This window comes from Limanda limanda, chromosome 4 (assembly GCF_963576545.1).
Source record: "Limanda limanda chromosome 4, fLimLim1.1, whole genome shotgun sequence".
Classification (NCBI taxonomy): Eukaryota; Metazoa; Chordata; class Actinopteri; order Pleuronectiformes; family Pleuronectidae; genus Limanda; species Limanda limanda.
In genome coordinates, this window is record NC_083639.1 from 26,396,146 (window position 1) to 26,411,133 (window position 14,988).

General features: G+C 41.8%; 1 protein-coding gene across 1 annotated transcript in view; it reads right to left on the reverse strand.

Annotated features, from left to right (window-relative positions):
• LOC133000524 (plasma membrane calcium-transporting ATPase 1-like) overlaps positions 1-14,988 on the reverse strand; it is an 80,312-nt gene that overhangs the window by 26,118 nt on the left and 39,206 nt on the right. Inside the window, exons 3-7 of the mRNA XM_061070469.1 lie at positions 7,629-7,826; positions 7,264-7,521; positions 6,781-6,906; positions 6,352-6,477; positions 3,032-3,067 (exon numbers count right to left, since the gene is read on the reverse strand). Coding sequence (XP_060926452.1) covers positions 3,032-3,067; positions 6,352-6,477; positions 6,781-6,906; positions 7,264-7,521; positions 7,629-7,826 — 744 coding nt within the window. The remainder of the gene's footprint in view (positions 1-3,031; positions 3,068-6,351; positions 6,478-6,780; positions 6,907-7,263; positions 7,522-7,628; positions 7,827-14,988) is intronic.

A 14,988-nucleotide genomic window follows, 5' to 3' on the forward strand; every position in this document is an offset into this window, starting at 1 on the left:
CCTCAGAATGAAAGTTAGCTCCCCAAATGAGTTTCTGAACATTACGACCTCAACATTTAGACATTCTGAATGTGGGGCTGAGTCGTGTCAAACCAGGAAGCTGTGGAGCTTTATGCACATGGTCTAGTCTGAAGACAAGCCACAACATAGAACTAACTGACACAGCTGTACACGAACAGGACTGAGACCCACTGACCAACCACAGAACTGTAAACAGGCGCAGCACTGAACCATGGGAGAACGCATGGCGGGCAGAGGGAAGAGGGTGTCTGACAATCAAAAAGAAAGAAAGCAAGTCAACGAACAGAGGACAAACTCAAAGGATCACCTCAACAAAGTAAAGCAGAAAAGAAAAGAAAGACCACAGCGATGCAGAACCACAACAGAGAGAGACAAGAGGAGGAAGTGGAGGCTGCAGAGCTGTGGAGGCTGCAGGAGACGTCAGCAAGACAGAAGAGGAACAGAGAGGAGGAGGGAGAGAGTCAAACAGTGATTACAAGACAACATGGAGTCCTGAGCAACACCCTGCAAAGAGGCAACAGTGAGAGAAGTGAGAGGAATCAAAGGCCAAACATAAAAGAGGAAGAAATAAAAGAAACTGAGGATACATAAACAGAGCAGACGACAGCCCACAGCCCACTAATACTGCAAGGGTGCAACTCCCACACACACTCAGAGCCTGGAAAACAGCCAAAAACATCACGGCACTGCACAGAGCGGCTGGTTCTCCTCACTGGTGTCAACAGAAAGTCGTTAGAGCAGAATCAATGTATTGAACAAATGTGGTGGGAAAAACTTCTCATGTGACCAAATAAAATGACTTGAAAAAGCACAAATGTGTTATTTATTGTGACATCTGCAGGAAGTCTTTAGTAAAAGTAAGTGGATTGATCAGTGAATGAAAAGTTTAAATGTTAAAAAGATGAAGTGAGAGAGCTCAGTTCTACTCTGCTCCCGTTTAATTCAGCAGATGATAGAAACCCAGCGACTGAGCTCAGATATCTCTGATGCAGACGCCTCCATCTTTTATCTTTTCATTGTAGTTTGGAGACACCACCTGCGCAGTAGCAACACTCGAGTGGAGACACAGGATGAAAGTCCTAATGACATACATTCGACCAATCACGAGTCAGTCTCAGCTGTCAATCTTAACACTTAGTTTCAAATCAAATTGCTAATTAAATCCAAACCTACCAGAAACATGGATTTTAGTGGGAAGTGTTAAATTTAGGAGCGTTAACGTGACAAGAAAAACATAAACAGTTTTGAAGGCAAAATAAATACCTTGATGTATATTTAACGCCAACTAAGGGACTTTAAAGATGTGTAACTTGATTTTAGACCACTAGGGGCAAAATAACTCCTCCAACAGCTCTAACAAGTTAAAAAAACGGCCTATTTCCACATTTAGCTGTGATAGAGGTCCTTAATTCTCTTAGGAGTCGTGTGGAGACAGCTGCAAACAGGTGATCTGTCAGAAAACCACAGCTACGAGTTAAAAGAGGCTCAACCTCTCATGGGAGCTGCAGAGCTGGTGAGGATGTGACCGAAGGTGTCTAGTTCGTGATGTGTGTTTTAGTGGAGGTCATCTGTGACTGCAGCTCCATCTGTGCTTTATTTCTGTTCGCAAAACTGTGATGACCGTCCAAGAGCATTGAGTGTGTGTGTGTGTGTGTGTGTGTGTGTGTGTGTGTGTGTGTGTGTGTGTACAGCAGATGCTCAAACCATGGGAGGTTGGGAGGAGGGGAACGCTGTGTGTTTGTGTATTTGTGTGTGCATGTGTGTGTTGACTTGAGACAGCTTGGGAAAGGACGTTGGACATGTGTTGGATCACGCAGGACATTGAGGACTGTTGGCTGGTCAAGTTTGGAGGTTGGAGCAATGATATCATCAACACACACACACACACACAGACAAACGCACACACACACAAACGCATATCCATCAGATGTTGAATATTTAAAAGGCACTAAAATGAGCACTCGATGTCAACACAGGGACACCTCAGAGGTCAGACCAGTGCGTGAAGTGAGCCAGCACTGATGGACTTGTATTCATGTCTCAGTTCTTACTGTGAAATCTGACATTTTGAGGACAGAGAACAAACAACACACACTTTACTCTTTGTAGAGAAACTAATAGCACTAAATAAATTATAACAGAAACATGGACATTAAACCTCTCAACACTGGGTTTTACTCAATAGCTCACGTTTACGTCTCATCTAAGTAGCCAAACTGATCCAGATAACATGCAACTGGTGAAACTAGTTATGTAGCTTGATCATCACAAGTAAAACAGTCAAGAGATGTAGTTCCCCTAAAAAAAGTTAAACTGCATCTCCACATATTTAAGTCCAAACATACTGGAGCTATCTCACTTACCAATGATTGTTTTCATTACTAATTTGTGATACATTAATTTAGATTAGCATGTGATTATTTTCTTGAATAAATATGAACTCTGTCAAACAGACAATAAGATAAAGGCCCTTATGATTCATCAATGATTTCAGATCCTAGGTTGTGTGCTCGTCACCATCAGTACAGCTAATTAGCTTAGAGAGCTAATGAGTAAAACAGAGTGAGGGAGGTTATTACACATTAATGTGATACAACACAACAACATATGTGTTTGTTCTCTAAGAGCAAATCATTCATTGATTGATCAACACCTACAAGTTATAATTCATGTTCTTGCAAAAACAAACAAAAATCTCCTATGTTCAAATTGTCTCATCCTGCATTTAGAACCGAGTCAGAAATATAAGTCCAGTCACCCATGACGACTGCGGACGATGTGATTGGCCGTCAAAGACTTGACGGTTGAGAGTTGCACCCTTTGACAGGTAAAGCAAGGCGAGAGAACGTCCCCCTTTTTACAGCAGAGAGAGAGAAGGAGAGAGAGAGACAGAGAGAAAGAGATGGACGAGACACTCCCCTCCTGCCGCTGGGTGGAGGGTGAGGAGGAGGGTGAGCAACAGGGAGGACGGAGGGACAGAGAGGGACAGATGGATGAATGGAGGGGTTACCTTTGTTGCGATTTTCGGGGGGTCCTTGTTTTTTACCTGTTCGGACAGAGAGAGAGGGCGGAATGCTGATAAGATGGTTCAAAGGAAAAATAAGATCAAAACAAACTGAGGGAAAACACAAAGGTTCAAACTGATAGAAACCCACAGGTGTGTGTTTGTGTGTGTGTGGCGTGTGTGTGTGTGTGTGTGTTGTGGGCAGGAATGGACCAATCAGAGGAGAGAGACACATGACTCCTGCTGTGGAGAACCAACCGCCGCCATTTTGACAGCCCAACTAATCAAGTGATCAGTATATCACTCATATCAATGGAATGTTACAATAATGTGAATATATATATCGTGTATATTATGAGCCCAATTTATATATTGGTTGGCTGGTAATAATATGCTGTTATGTTTGTCGAAATTGAAACGTTTTATTTTACAGAATTTAAAAATGATTGCATTTATCTTGGCATTTTATGTATAAAAAAAATTATGTTTTATGTTTGGTTGTTTGTGGGTTTTTTTTTTTACACATAGTTATTTATACTGAACATTAATGGTTACCTTAAGCCTAATTTACATTTCTTTATCAAATGGGTTCAATGAAATTTTTTTAATTAGATCAATTGGCCATTATATCGATATCAGACCTTTTTTACACCTAATATTGTTGTTATCCTCCAAAAGGACACATCAGTCAGATGTACTTTTAATTATTACCTCGTGTTTCTGTTTGGTTTCTATTTCACTTTGTGTTGTGACGTTGATTCGTCCCCGACAAGGAACCGTCATCAAACGCTGATCCTCATCTCTCTATCATTTCATTTCTATCATCTGTTTTTCTGTGACCGATGGATACTGATATTTTTCTCCACTGCACAGATGTGGACATTATGTCATTTTTACATATTTTGATGTGGATCTGAACATCTGTTATTGATCTTTGTCAGCTGTAGGTAACGCCTTGCAATCTTATATTGATCAGACATGTGAGTGTGTGTGTGTGTGTGTGTGTGTGTGTGTGTGTGTGTGTGTGTAGGTTGTTCAAGTGTTTCTTCATGAGGACATTAACTTCCTGCTGCTCTATAGTGCTCTGCTTTATTTGTGAAAGGAGGATCGGCAAGGTCAAATCCAACACACACACGCACACACACACACACACACACGCACAGCTCTTTATTATTCAGCTGGTGTGTAGTAAGTGATGACTGAGACTGAACTGCTGCAAGTGTGTGCGTGTGTGTGTTTGCACATATCGAGTGCAGCAAGATAACCATTGGGTGTGACTGGAAATTAATGAATGCATGGGTGTGTGAGTGGCGAGTTGCCGCAGCCATGTGTGACTGTAGAATCTGCTGTCACACAAGGGACACACAACGGAGCCTGTGTGAATGTGTGTGTGTGTGTTTGTGTACTTGTGTTTTGTGAGACCCTGTTAGAGTGTCAGATTCAGAGGGTGTGGACACTTCTGGGAAACAAGGGCAGTTTTGGAAAATGAAGACAATGTTGGAAAGTGTTTTGGGGCCATTTTGTCCAGTTGTTACTTCTGATGTTCCAGGTTTGATATTTAATTTATGGTTTTGATTAGTTTTACATTAGGCTACGACAATGAGACTAGGGAATGTATTATGTCAAGGAGGAATGAAGTGTAACATCACAGTGTGGGAGATGCGAATCTAAATACAGTATTAATTTCAGATGAGTGTGGAATCTTTGCAGTTTTCCTAAAGAGGATTTGTTTTTGTTTTTAAATCAGTGACCTGAGCGTCTCTCTCCACTGAGCTGGTTCATTCAGCCAGTTCACAATGAATGCCTGACAAACTCAAAACTTTAGCAAATAAAACAAATGATCAGACAAAAAACAAACTAAAGAAAAAAGACATGAGTAAAAGGGGGTTAGCGTGATCACAAGCAAATCAAAAGCAATAGAGACCGACTGCAGAAGCCTGTTGGTTTACACCAAACTGCTCTGTAACAGTACGAGCATCATCTGCACTCGGGCTTTTGAAGGGTTCCACTTAAAAACAAGCTGTTTTGTCTACAGGGGGAAGGTTACGATTCCCATTTTAACCAACATTACATCCGTGTCAAATCAAAAACTCAGGATAATGGCCAGAAACTACCACGAATAAAGGAGACCAGGATGTAGTACTCATTTGGTTAAGGTCTGCGTGGGAAAGGTTCAAACTGTGGGCTGAGGGAAATATGATGCCTTCATCGGCAAGTGTACACATTTCAGAAAATGGCAACTGCCACCTGTCAAGCTTCAGAGGTTAACACACACACACACACCAGTGGCACCGGAGAACCTTTGCATCCCATTCACTTTCAATTTGTGCAAGTGAGGCAGCGAATAAAACCTTTGCTTGGTGAAGCAAATCTGCGTTGACTTTTGTGAACATCCGTCTGCATTCACGTGTGTGTACCTGGGTCCTGACACGTATTCACCTATAGCTGGGAGATTTACCATCAAGATTCTTGGATAGTTATTGAAACGATTATCTCAGAAAGAAAAATCGTATCTATCCATATACCTATCTATTCATTTATCCATATATCTATCTTTCTATCAATCTATCTCTCTATCTCTCCTAAACCTATTCTTAAAAATGCTGTCTGCAAGGTCACAAAACTTTGAAAGCTGATTAATGTTAAAGACGTAATTCCTATAGTATCTACATAGTTCAGTATAACAAAAACAAAAGCATGATTGAATCTCTCAGACGCAGCCTGATGGGAGCAGCTACGTTGGAGAAACCTGACACTGACAGATCTGCCATGCCTTGTTACTGTTGCTAAGGTGTGTTAGTGAAGTCCACTTGTGAACTTGTTGCCGGTGAACACATCACATCCCTTTTCAGCCGTGTTCTAATCCCACATCCGTTGTGTTGAGCTGTTGTTCAGCTCAGAGATCACAGTGTGAAGCGACATCCTCACGACAGGTCCCCTCATCCGTGGTCTCATTTATTCACTAACAGTTCTCTCATGTTCCGATTGAAGCTGAATAAAGTGAAAACGCTACAGTTAGACCCTTCAAACAGCTCTGCTGTTGTCAGCCCAGACTGGATGAAGTCTACCTGCTGACAGAGCCAGCGAGTGGGACACGAGAAACTTCAAAACACAACAACACCTGATAAGAATGTGCAAATATCTCCAATCTGCACCGTTCAAACAGCAGAGTAGAAATATTCAGAGACCGTCACAGATCGTCTTTCTTGTCAGACTTCCCTCTAAACACTTAACACAATTACTGTCGTCGTCCGACCTTCGACTCTTCGACATAAGTAGCGTTTTTCTCTCAGAGGTGTTGTCACAGGTTTCGTCTCATGTCTTACTTTTCTTGACCTTCTTCTCTTCGTCGTGCTCACTCGCTCCCAGGAGAGTGAAGATGATGCCGGTTTGAGAGTTGAGGCCGACGGCTGACACCACCATCCGGCCGGATCCTTCCATCACGTGGGTTCCTGAGGAAAGATTTTAAAAAACTACGAGTCACAACTGACACCAGGTTTGAGTTTTTTCATTATGGTAACTTCTCCTCATTTTAGATTATTGTGAAATAACTGATTCACAAAGTTAAATAAGAAGTTTGTTCGTGTTATCGTAATTTAATCGTTCTGTTTATTAAAGTTTGAAACAGGAAGCTTTCTATATTTAACTCTGGGCCTAATAACTTTGATAAGTTTTGAGGTCAGTAGGTCAGCTCGTACTTTCGATCATCGACTTTCCTCCCTCGAGTTGTCATGGACCTGTGAACAGGCACTCACCGGACAGCAGCATGGGGTCTTTCTCCAGAGATTTGCGGACCTGGTCGGATTCTCCGGTCAGAGAGCTTTCGTCAATCTTCAGGTCATTTCCTTGGATCAGGATCCCATCAGCAGGCAGAAGGTCACCTGCAAGTTCAAAGGTCAGAGGGGTCTCACACCCATCATCCCTGAAACGTGAAGTCGATCACTTTCATGCTCGCGAAGATCTCGATCAGCTTCACATTATATGGTCAACTGGAAAATGCTGTTTAATTTCTTTTGTGTAGTGTTTGTCACCTGGGTGTGTTTCTGTTTTTTTTCTAGAACCTTAATGTGACAGCGTATCAGGATCTCTTTCACGAGTTTGAACCCTGACCCCTCAACCCCATTCAACACATTTGGGATAAACTCGAAGGCCAAATTAAGTAAATGGAGTTTGTGTCCAAAGAGGCTTTAATTGACGTCCCAGGTTTGATGCTCAGTCGGACGTGTGTGTCCTCGTACCGTATTTGATCTGAGCGATGTCTCCCACCACCAGTTCAGCCACGGGGATCTGGATGACCTGGCCTTTGCGGATGACAGTGAACTTTTGTTCCTGCTCGATGCGACTCTGCAGCCCACGGAACTGCTTCTCCTTGGACCAGTCGTTGAAGGCCGTCACCAGCACCACGATGGCGACGGAGAACAGGATGGCAACACCTTCGATCCAGCCGGCCTGGGACTCGCCCTCGTCCTCCACGCCTCCTGCTACCTTGCCGCATGCTGTCGAGGGTTCAGGACATGAGTGATTTTTAGCAAAGTGTCCCAAAGGATATCTACACCCCTGTCTTTGATTTAAAATGTTCAGAGAGAAGCTTAACCGCACTGACCTTCACTGTCGCCCCCTGGTGGATGGTAGAGGGACAGGACAAGTGAGATGATGGCAGCGATTTCCAGGATGATGAGCGTGACGTCTTGCAGAGCCTCCCACACCAGCGCCAGGAACGACTTGGCCTTCTTGGGGGGGATGAAATTTTTGCCAAACGACGTGTGACGTTTCTCCAGATCCACGGGGTTACCAGACAGACCTGCAGACACACAAACAGGTTCATATTCACATCAATACAGAAAACCCTATGATTCTTACAATAAACATCAAAAGCAAGAGTTAAAACCAGAAGTGGAACAAACAAAGAACTGGGCTACATAAGATCATTAGGGATTTACGGCTGATCTTTAACTGATGATACTTTTATGAGCTTGTCTTTTCTCCTGTGAACTACAAACAAAGTCAGGACAGAAGATGCACCACAGTGATAACAACTTTTACGAGCTGTAGTTTAGAAACGTGACCTACTTCTGTTGCAGGGAGAGAACAAGCTTTTTCCAAATACTGTTTTATTTTGTGAATCCCCAAAAACAGGTTTGTCCTGCCCAGAAAAATTAAGCATTTTTCTATTTATCATTTCCTGTTTTGTGTCCGGAGATTTGGTTGGAAAAAAACTGGGATTCAAACCGGAACCTTGTATATCTGAAGCTAACCACTGCATCCTGCTGCCCTCCAATCTGATTTTAAATATATAAATAAATAGTAGTTTCCTGGTTTTCTAATGCCCGTTTGTTGTATGTAGAAATAGTTTCCAAACATTTGTAACTTCTGACCCCTCCTCCATTTGTCGGTTTGCAATCAGCTTAACCAATGAGAAAACATTTTATTGGTAATAACTTTTATAGGCTGCTGAGCGCGAATGATAATCCACAGGATAATAAAGTAAATATTAGAGGAAAGCCTGAAGAATAAGATTTAACTTAAGATACCAGAGGAATGTTTTCTCTGGATTCTTGTGAATCATCCTGCAATCCTTCAGGTTGAACCTTTGGCCCCTAGCGTGTGTCCCCGCCCTGTGTTGGGGACAATAGGTGTGTGTTTGTGTGTGTTGTAATCATGGCAGCCTGAGTTGATCTGAACCCCCCCCCCCCCCCCCCTGCTGTACAAACAATCTGCTGCTGCACCAGAGCCAAACTGCTCCGTGTCAGTAAAACACCAGAGACACCCGGCCTGAATCAGCTGCTTCACACGGAGCTGATGAAGAATCAACACAAAATTTGTTTTTAAATAGATCAATCAAAGGTAGAAATAATGAAAATTCCTCCAGAATACGTACATTTTCACCACTTTCTAACTTTCTGCAAATTTTGGTAAGAATTTCAACATGTTAAAGCCCTCAAAAAGCCAATTAATTTGCCTGAATAATAATAATAATAATAATCCTTACAATTTCAATAGGGCCTCATCTGTCAGTGCCTGTCAGTGTTCGGGCCCTAATTATTAGCTGCAGCCCTACATTCTGAAAACCAAAAATCAAACAAAATCAATAAAAGTGAATTAAGATAAGGTTTGAATAAATAAAACTGAGCTCTGAAGTTTAGCATCACCCTCGCCTCCAGGCTTCGTCAGATATCAGTCACAAGACAGATACAACGAACCGATTCAGTTGGTTCATTATCAAAAAATGCGTGATGTTTCCTGTTCTGAAAGATCTCTTACAATTGTCTGTTTGCTGAGGACCAAACGATATCTATGAGATTCTGATTCCGGGGCTGTGACTGTAACTTTCCAGCAGTGACTCATTTCCAACCCTTCATACAATCTCCATATAAAGACAATTAGAAAGAGTTCTCATTCAAATCTGATGCTTAAATTGGGGGTCGAGCATCTACATCTTTTCATTAAGACACAATTCCCAGCTTATTTATTGTGCCATATCAACTAATGAGGTGAAATGAGCAGGAATCGTTAACTTTAACTTCACTAAACAGGTTTTATCTGCAGCTGCACGGAGACGAGTCTGAATGAAGTCAGGTTTAAAACGATCGGCCTCGTCCCTGATGATTCTCGGTAATCTGGTGTTTTTCAGTAGAAACCTGAGGATCTGTGAGTTGCTCTGCGCGGATGAGTGGGCAGAAACATGGCAGCTGTGGACTCGTGGTGGAGTTGGGAGATGTGCAGTGGAACGTGCTCTGAATTTCAACACTCTCGCACTGCCAGGATCTCTCACGGAGGACGACTCTGTAAGTCGGCACCAACAAGCGCTCAGGCACGTTTCTGTCTGTATATGTTTTAATAATGGCCGCTTATTCAATCTGACTATTCTCTGCAGACAGGCTGAATGGAGAGATCCGCTCCCCCTCCTCTTCATCAGGACCTCTTTCCATCCGTCTCTTGTCTCTGGATGCAGTGCTCTGTTAAAAATTAGCTCATTACACTGTATTTTCTGACCATTTTGCGGTTTCCTCACCATTAATGTCTCATGACTGTAACTTGGTGGCTTCAACGGCAGAATTATTCAGCGATTTAAACGTAAGCCTGACTGAGATGAGGGATGATATTATGCAGATGAGGGGATGAGAGGAGGCCGGCTAAAGTGAAGAAGACGAAGCGATGAGAGCAGAGGAAGAGGCGTGAGGGGGAGGGAGAGGAGTTTGGAGCTTTAAAATGAGATTGAGATGAGGTGAAATAAGATGAGGCAACATGAGATCACAGGACGGAAGAGAAATAAGATGAGTCATGAGATGGTCACAGGTCTAATGGTGAATGAATTGCATTTATATTGTGTTTTTACAGTCTTAAAGACCCAAAGCACTTAAAAGTACAAGTCCCATTCACCAAGTCATGCAATAATTCATACAGCGAAATCTATACACAGCACTTTGTCTGTCACACAGAGGCAATATGGGATTCAGAATCCTGCCCGAGGAATGCAGAAGCCAGGGATCGAACCACCGACCTGAGTGGGTGACTCATTCTACCCACTGGGTCAAAGCTGCCCCACTGGTGTGTGGCGGCATAAACAGGAAGCAGATTATCTTCTCTGCAGTTGGTTGCTTAGCTGCAGATAATTCTACTGATTAGAAGAGTACGAGTAAAACAAAAACCTAAGACCAGGTTTCCAGGTTGTTTCTCAGCTTGGAGTGACACCGAGGTGGAACTGATACCGACGGTCAAACCAAAATCTGAATGATCAGCGTTTTCAAAGGTCGATTATCAAAAGCAGTGGTTTAATTTTCTCTCAATCAGCTCGTGGTTTCAGCTCTGGAGCCCTTCTGGTTACTGTGTCCCTCAAACTGACACGTACAGTGAGGGTTAACGGTGACAAGGAGTATTTCCCCCTGGGGCTCCACAGAAGTCGCTCCAGTCATGGGTGAGAAGAGATAAGACAAGGTGAGATGAGGCAGGATAAAGTGAGAGGAGGTGACATGGGAAGAGATCAAGAGATGTGCAATGAGGTATGGTGTTGTGAAGAAAGTGATGAGATGAGGCCGAAGAAGAAATGAGACAAGGTGACATAAGATGGGAGTTGAATATTTAAAAGAAAATCTAAATTAAAAGCTTGAATTAACACAGGGTTCCTACAGGTTTTAACAAGATAAATTTAAGACTTTTTAAGACCTTTTTAAGACCACTTTGAATAGAATTTAAGACCTATTTCACGACCATACTGGCAAAAAGTATGAAGGAAAATTACTATGAAAAAAGAAATAAGTCACAGAATTACTTACAAAGTCAATTTATACCCATTCAACATAAGAACAATAACAATACACAAGTCAAACAAGCTTTAAACATGCTTTAAACATGCTGAAATAAATTGAAATAAAAGGATGTTCCATAAAACATGTCCAGAGAAGGAAATTAAACATCCTATCGAACACTACAAAACCTCTAACTTCTCAGCTCTGGCCGAATCAAATTTAAGACATTTTTAAGACTTTTTAAGGCCTAAAATTTTGATTATTAAATTTAAGACCTTTTAAGACTTTTTAAGACCCCGCGGGAACCCTTTAACATAATAGAAGATTACATTCCACAACATGAACATAACTCGGCTCATTTCCTGAGTGTACAGCTTCCCAACATGTCTGCCTGAGCGTCTCTGTGGTTCGGAGCTGAAGAAGAAGAAGAAGAAGAAGAAGAAGAAGAAGAAGAAGAAGAAGAAGAAGAAGAAGAAGAAGAAGAAGAAGAAGAAGAAGAAGAAGAAGAAGAAGAAGAAGAAGAAGAAGAAGAAGAAGAAGAAGAAGAAGAAGAAGAAGAAGAAGAAGAAGAAGAAGAAGAAGAAGAAGAAGAAGAAGAAGAAGAAGAAGAAGAAGAAGAAGAAGAAGAAGAAGAAGAAGAAGAAGAAGAAGAAGAAGAAGAAGAAGAAGAAGAAGAAGAAGAAGAAGAAGAAGAAGAAGAAGAAGAAAGAGCTTCGTGATGAGCTGCTGCACAAACAGAGATTTTAAAAATAAACCGGTTGTCAAAATTCTTCATCAGCCATGTTTCATCACACCGTGGTTTAGTTCAAAGTTTTGTTTGATCATTTTGAAGTCGGTGTCTGATGCTGAAAGCTCCCGACACACTAAAATAAAGTGTTTTCGGGAACTTTGCCGGCTGCTTGATCGATACAAGTCTGTTTTTTTCTGGCGTAGCGTCGTGGTTGTGACAGCGGGTTTCATCTGGTATCTGGCATCGTCCCGCCGATTCCCCGCGGAGACGAGCCGAGCCGCACGCTCGCCTGTCACAGCTGTTTATGGATTTCAGCTTCCTGCAAGAAATGGACTTCATTGGTCCAAAAAGAGGTCTCTTCCAATTTACAGCCTCATCAGCCAACGTGCAGCTTCATCGTTTCTCACTTTCATCCATCCTCCCTCTGTCAGATTAAACTACGGCAGCTTGTATTAATGTCTGCTCTCATTGTTCGGACTTGTTAATGTCCACTACACAAACAGAGGACCGGTTTCATTCATCATCTCTGCAGGTCACACGCCAGCTCCGTCTTTGTCTGCAATTTTTCCTGTTGTCACCCTGCAGAGCTTTACTCTTTCACTGTTGTCCCCCGGCTGGACGGACTGTCCCCGAGTGGACCACATACAGAAGGGATGCTCGGGTCATGCTGCAGTTTCAGCTGCTTGAAGCAATAAAGTGTATCTGAAACTGTTCGGCTATCCTGGATATGAACGCTGCTGTCTTGCATGTTTGGTGAAGCCGGCGCTACACCCACTGTGAGTCACTCTCAGCTGTCAATCATGACATTTCAGCCCATTTTCAACATCAAATATCTAATTAAAACCAAACATCAGTGGGATAAGAACTCTAAAATGACAAGAAACATCGTTGAGACACATTTATTTGACATGTTCTTCTATTTTTTTTTGCTTGGTCTTCAATTGACATGGACGAGGCGGATGATGACTCATACGGGTAAAACACTTCGGGACATTGATATAGTGCCCAGATTATATATTCTTAAAAAGGCAATTGCTCAACTCCAACACATCAAACACTTATGAAATGTGAAGCTATATATTTACGGCATAATATATCAACTTCCTCCACTAAGTGTTCTCTTCCCTTTTCTCTCAAATAGAAAGAAGTGGATCTGAGGTCTGAATGCCTTTTTATTAACTGTGTGACATATGACCATGTGCACAGTTGCCACGGTAACACCTACAGAAGCCGTCCTCTCAGCTGGCTAACACCCTTTATGAAAACACTGTTAGCTAACAGGCATTCTAATTATTATCACACACGTTTCTTCTGCTGCAACTTTCTATGATTTGGTGAGCAGCGAAAATCTACGGTACAGATTTACAGAAGGGTTTTTTAATAATAATATAAATGCACGGCATGTCAATATAACTTAATGATAAGCAACAGTAGCTTCCAGTTTTTTCCTTTGGTCTTTCTCTACAGAAGCTCTTTCACCGTGCTTATAAACACATGAAGATGCGTGACTTAATATCACGCGACAGAACATAGTGAAGGCACGTATACATACATGTGCCTGAGAGCCAGCTTAATGTTTACTCATCCAGATGGTTCCAATAGTCTTTGAGGATTCTGGAAATACCTCTGAGAGCTATTATATGACCTTCTGGGTTTTTCAAAGATCACTGGACATTTATTTTTCAGAAAACCAGATGCTCGGCCGTGTAACTCCAATGTAATATTAATACAGTTGAGGCAGGAACTGGGGCTATAGAATACACCACGGGCCAGAGTAAACAGGGCTGAAGTGCATCAGGGATCTCAAGGTAATCGACCAAACAACATTTCCGCTCGATAATAAAAATAAAATAAATAGTTCTCCAAGTTTGTAGCTCCATCACTGTAACATCTTAATATATACACACATGCAACCTATTCAAGTGACTAAATAAAAACACTGTACATCTTAAACAAACAAAAAAAGTTATCATCTGCCCGTAACAGCATCTGACACGATTAACTTACGATTAAGTTTCAATATTTAAAAGTAATATAATGCTGGAGGATTTTTATGATTTGTTGTGTAGGACATAAGACAAGAAAATCAGATTTAACAGAAAAAATTAATTAACAGGCTAACGCAGATCCTGTTCTATGTTTAGTCTCCACAGACCAGAGTCTGCAGGAAATAAACCGGCCATTAAACAGACACTCGCATCCTCTGCAGCAGAATGACGCAATGAAGGAGTTTTATGAATCTTCAGACTCTTCACGCCACTGAAACAAAAAGAGCGTCTTTTTTCTTTTTGGATTTCTCAGCGGTTTTCAGATCTTTTAAAGTCGGGAAAAAGAATTTAAAGCAACATGATGCCTTTAGATACCAGCTTCTTTTAGTTTATTACAGAAGATGTGAGAGTATGTAAAACCTGATAAAGATGTATAGAGCATTGCATGTCTCGGTTATCACTTAGAAGAGCATTCTGCTTCGACTGGCACAGACAAGGATGACCTGAGGCTCTGTGTGTCAGTGTGTGTGTCTGTGTGTGTGTGTGTGTCTGTGTGTGCGTTCATTACAGTAAATAGGACTCGGGTCACGCAGGGAGCTGAATCTCAGATTGGTCGCTGACTTCTCACACCACGGAGCTCAAAAAGATCTGACACGGCAGCAGGCTGAGGAAAAACTCTGAACCTACACTATAACCAATAGTGTGAGTGTGTGTGTGTGTGTGTGCTCGTGTGTGTGTGTGTGTGTGTGTGTGTTCGTGTGTATGTGTGTGTGTGTCTCTCAAACTGCAGAAAATCTCTTTTGACTTTTGACTGATAAATACAAATAATTAATAGCTAAAGAAAAGAGTCAGTTATGTCTAAATCAGAAACCTAAAATAGCTCAGTTTGATCTGATCACATGTTTTCTGTGGATCTCATCTGAAGAGCAGATGAAGAGAAAGAGCACAAGCTGCTTGTGGTTGAAATCTGCATAAAACTGAACATTTGATCATCAGCTG